The 3979-nt window shown below is 39.4% G+C and overlaps 1 protein-coding gene across 1 annotated transcript; it reads right to left on the reverse strand.

Annotated features, from left to right (window-relative positions):
- Positions 1 to 1505: 1505 nt before the first annotated feature.
- On the reverse strand, positions 1506 to 1934 carry LOC105045340 (glucan endo-1,3-beta-glucosidase-like). Its single transcript, XM_019850569.2, has one exon. The coding sequence runs from the start codon at positions 1932 to 1934 to the stop codon at positions 1506 to 1508; it is 429 nt and encodes a 142-aa protein (XP_019706128.2).
- Positions 1935 to 3979: the final 2045 nt, after the last annotated feature.

The following is a 3979-nucleotide window of genomic DNA, read 5'->3' on the forward strand; positions in this document are numbered from 1 at the left end:
TCAGTCAAAAGTTCATGCAAGCATAATACCATGTAGTATAGAAGAATCATCTCATTTAAAAATCATGTCAGGGTAACACCATACTTGATCCATAATTTTGATTTTTATTTTATGCATATGATACATAATTTTTAAAAATTTTAATTTTTTAAATACTATAATTTTTGCATAATTTCTATTTTGAAAATACATGAAACACATTAAATAAAATCTCAATGATAAATGGAACTTATTATCTTAGATCAAAAGTCATAGCCTTTGACTCATGGCCCGATCCTTAGATCCATGCTTCTTTCAATCTAGATCAAATTTCAAGATCAGATCTATTTCATTAATCAAAGAAAAATTAGACTGGTCAAGCTTAGTTTGATCAATTAATAGAAGTACAAAGAAAAGAGTAATTAAAATCTAATTTATTTAATCTAACTTGACCAACATGAGAAGGAGAGAGATATTTGGTCTAGAACAATTGAATTTTTAGACTAGATCCACTTGATTTAGGTCCAATCAAGGGCCTCGATCGAGGCGGTCTAAATTGGTCATCGAGAGATCAATTTAGACCTAATCGAAATGGGTCTTAGTTAGGTTCTCTCTCTCTCTCTATTTATCTCTCTCTCTCTCTGTCCCTCTCTTTCTTTTTCTCTTTCTCTCCCTCTCTCTATCCCATGTCAAAACAAAGCCTTCCTATGACTCTTTAAGGGAGGACAGAGGGAAGAAGAAAAGAGGTGGGGTTTGATGGTGGTGCAACCAAGGTGTCTCGGGGGTGGTGGCATAGCTAGTGGCGGCTATAGGTAGCGGTCTAGCCATGCACAGGGGAGTCGAGAGAGAAGAAAAAGGGGCATTGCACCTTGTTGCCATGGTGGCGACACCCAAAGCCAAAAAAGAAACAAGGAGGGTGGAGGGCTTATCGGAGGTGGTGGCAGTAGTGGGTCATGGCTAGTGGTGAATGATTCTAGCAGCAAAAGGGCAACAAAGCATGGATCAAGGGCAAGAATAGAACATATAGGAGAGAAAGAGGGCTTTGGGCCATGAAACTCGATTATAGTGGCACGACGGCCACTGGAGACAAGGAAGTAAGGGAGAGATAGTGGGAAGAGGGCTTAGGTGGTGGCTTGATCACAGAGGGAAAAAGAGTTTATATCTAGAAGATTTGGATGGTATTAACTCGGCTTAATAGCAGATAAGACCGGCCATTCGTTGGTTGCAACCCATCTCAATAGTCGATGGCTGTTTCACATCAGCCCGTGACGTCTAATCCAGCCCTTCCCGCGGCCTTATCCCTTCCCGCTGTGAGGTATCAAGCTAGGGATCATGCTTCTCCGGATCTGATCACATTTTTTTTTCTTTGTAGGATCGTGATTAAGATTGAATTAATAAAAAGCATTTTTTATAACAACTAAATCAAATAAAAATAATAATCCTATTAGTTTATTCCTAATAACTAAATCTAACCATCACCCCATTTTACTATATGTACATTCACTAGTCCCCTATCCTATCCACTATCATGGAAAGTTGACATGGTACACTTCAGTCATATTCGAGTGATACAACCCAAAGTTTCGCTCTACTCCAATGGGCTTCAAGTCCTCATTAAACATGGCAAAAATATTAGTCTCTATTGCATTCCCCAGCCTCTTAGGCATCCCCACACTGCTGGTCACATGCGCCACCACGTTGTTATTATACGTCATGGCATTCTCCATTGTCGCCCCGATCGCACCATTGATGGACAGCCACCCAATCTCTGACGCTACCATGCTGACATCCGAATGACCGACCTTCTTTAACACAGAGTACATTGCATCGATTATCGCATCAAAAAGGTTCATGTAGTTCAATGGACCATCAACGACCACCATGCCATTTGCTGTGAAGAGCACGTAGTCGAGCCGCACGTCCTTTGATCGATTGCTAGTGATTGGAGTTGTCATGATTTGGACCCATTCCCGATTTTCATAGAGGATTTGTGACATTTTATTATTTATTTATTTTTGAAAGAGCTACAAGAATATTCTTTATTAGCGATGGCTAAATGCCATCGCTAATAATTAATTTTCTTGTAGTTAAGAGCACGTAGTCGAGCCGCACGTCCTTTGACCGATTGCTAGTGATTGGAGTTGTCATGATTTGGACCCATTCCCGATTTCCATAGAGGATTTGTGACATTTTATTGTTTATTTATTTTTGAAAGAACTACAAGAATATTCTTTATTAGTGATGGCTAAATGCCATCGCTAATAATTAATTTTCTTGTAGTTAAGGATCTTAAATAATTACTAAATAAAATAAATAAATAAATATAAAAGAAGATGGGAGAGGATGAACAGAGGTTCTCCCACAGCCATCCTCCCTCTCTCTATTGAAGTTGATTGGGTCATTTCTCCAGCTCTCATCCGATGGTCATCCTGGCATATGCCATTGTTCCCTTCCCTTGAACGAGGATGGCCAAACCTCTGGCCTGCTTTCGACAGCAACACGAGGTAAGCCACCGCTTCTACCACCATACACTACTACAAAAAAGGACTACGACAGCAGTTCACCATAGCTAAAAAATTACTGTCATAGCCTACAATAGTGGTTCCTCAATCGCTGCCACTATTACCATCGCCGTAGGTCTATGGTAGCAATTGTTGCAGCGGTTGATATAACCACTGTCATATTCTAGGTATAGCAGTAGTTATTCAACCGCTGCTATAGCTTATAATATAGTAGCAATTTTTCAACCACTGCTATAGAGGCTATCGTAGTGGTTAGATAACCGCTACTATAGCATCTATAGCAGTGGTTATTCAACCACTGCTATAGCTTCTATAGCAACGATTGGGCAACCACTATTTTAGATTATATAGCAGCGGCTAAGAAACCACTGCTATAGACTACGGCAGTGGTTGTGCAATTGTTGCTATAGATCTATGAAAGCGGTTTGTCAACCACTGTCATAGATCTATGGCAGCGATTGGCATGAAAACACTACAATAGTTGGTGTGGATACAGCAGTGATTGTGCAACTACTGTCGCATGCTATGACAGCAGTTTTTTTGCATAACCACTACTGTAGCCCTTTTTTATGGTTAGTAACTTTCCAACCACATAAATTTATCATTTTTTACTTGATAGACATAATTCAATATTTAATTACTCAAACTAAAACTTGTAAGAACTAAAAATTTCACATAAAACCCAATAATAATGCAGAAATATATCTCAAATATTCAAATTATATTACTGATCAAATTATATTATAATATTTTTTAAATAAAAATAAAATATATCAAAAATTTTTTCAATCAAAATCCTCCTCTCCAAGCATCTCATCATCACCAGGAGGGTTTGAAGCAGGACCGAAGGGGGTTGTAGTAGGAGCTAGAGGGATGGGAGTAGGAGCTGGAGGGGTTGGAGCTGAAATGTTAGCCAACATATTCTGAATGCTTGAAAAATCAGCTTCAAGATGAGCAGAAAGCTGTGTCACTATAGTGAACATGATGCTCTATAGCTAAGATGCGTGCTCCTCAGTCTAAGATGCATGCTCCTGAGCTAGAGCTGCTTGTGCCAAGGGCTTATCAAGCTACTCCTGACTGATGATCTCAAAAGTGTGTGAGGAGATGCTCGCCTTAGATCAGTAGCTCATCAGCATATGTTCGGGCTTGCAACGAATCCTCCTAGAGTGCTTAGGACTCAAGACACAAGATAAATGATCATGAAAGTCAGAGGTATCCGGGCCCTCGCTCGCAAGCGCATCTAACTGCTCTTGTAATTGTAAATTCAAATAAAATCTCATAAGAAATACTATAATACCAATCATGCTAATCATACTCCAGTTATTATTTACAAAAATCCTCCCAATCGTGGCGTTCATCGGCCTGCCCTTCTTATCCATATGACTTGATCGAAAGATGGTGCTACGGTTGGGCATCACCCTCTCTCTCGTCAGCTATAACAATCAATAGCTTATTAAAAATATGCAAAAATAATAATT

The sequence above is a fragment of the Elaeis guineensis genome, chromosome 5, assembly GCF_000442705.2.
Source record: "Elaeis guineensis isolate ETL-2024a chromosome 5, EG11, whole genome shotgun sequence".
In the NCBI taxonomy this organism is placed as follows: Eukaryota; Viridiplantae; Streptophyta; class Magnoliopsida; order Arecales; family Arecaceae; genus Elaeis; species Elaeis guineensis.

Excerpts from the sequence above, each read along its gene's own strand:
- LOC105045340 (XM_019850569.2), bottom strand. The coding sequence starts at position 1,934 with ATGACAACTCCAATCACTAGCAATCGATCAAAGGACGTGCGGCTCGAC.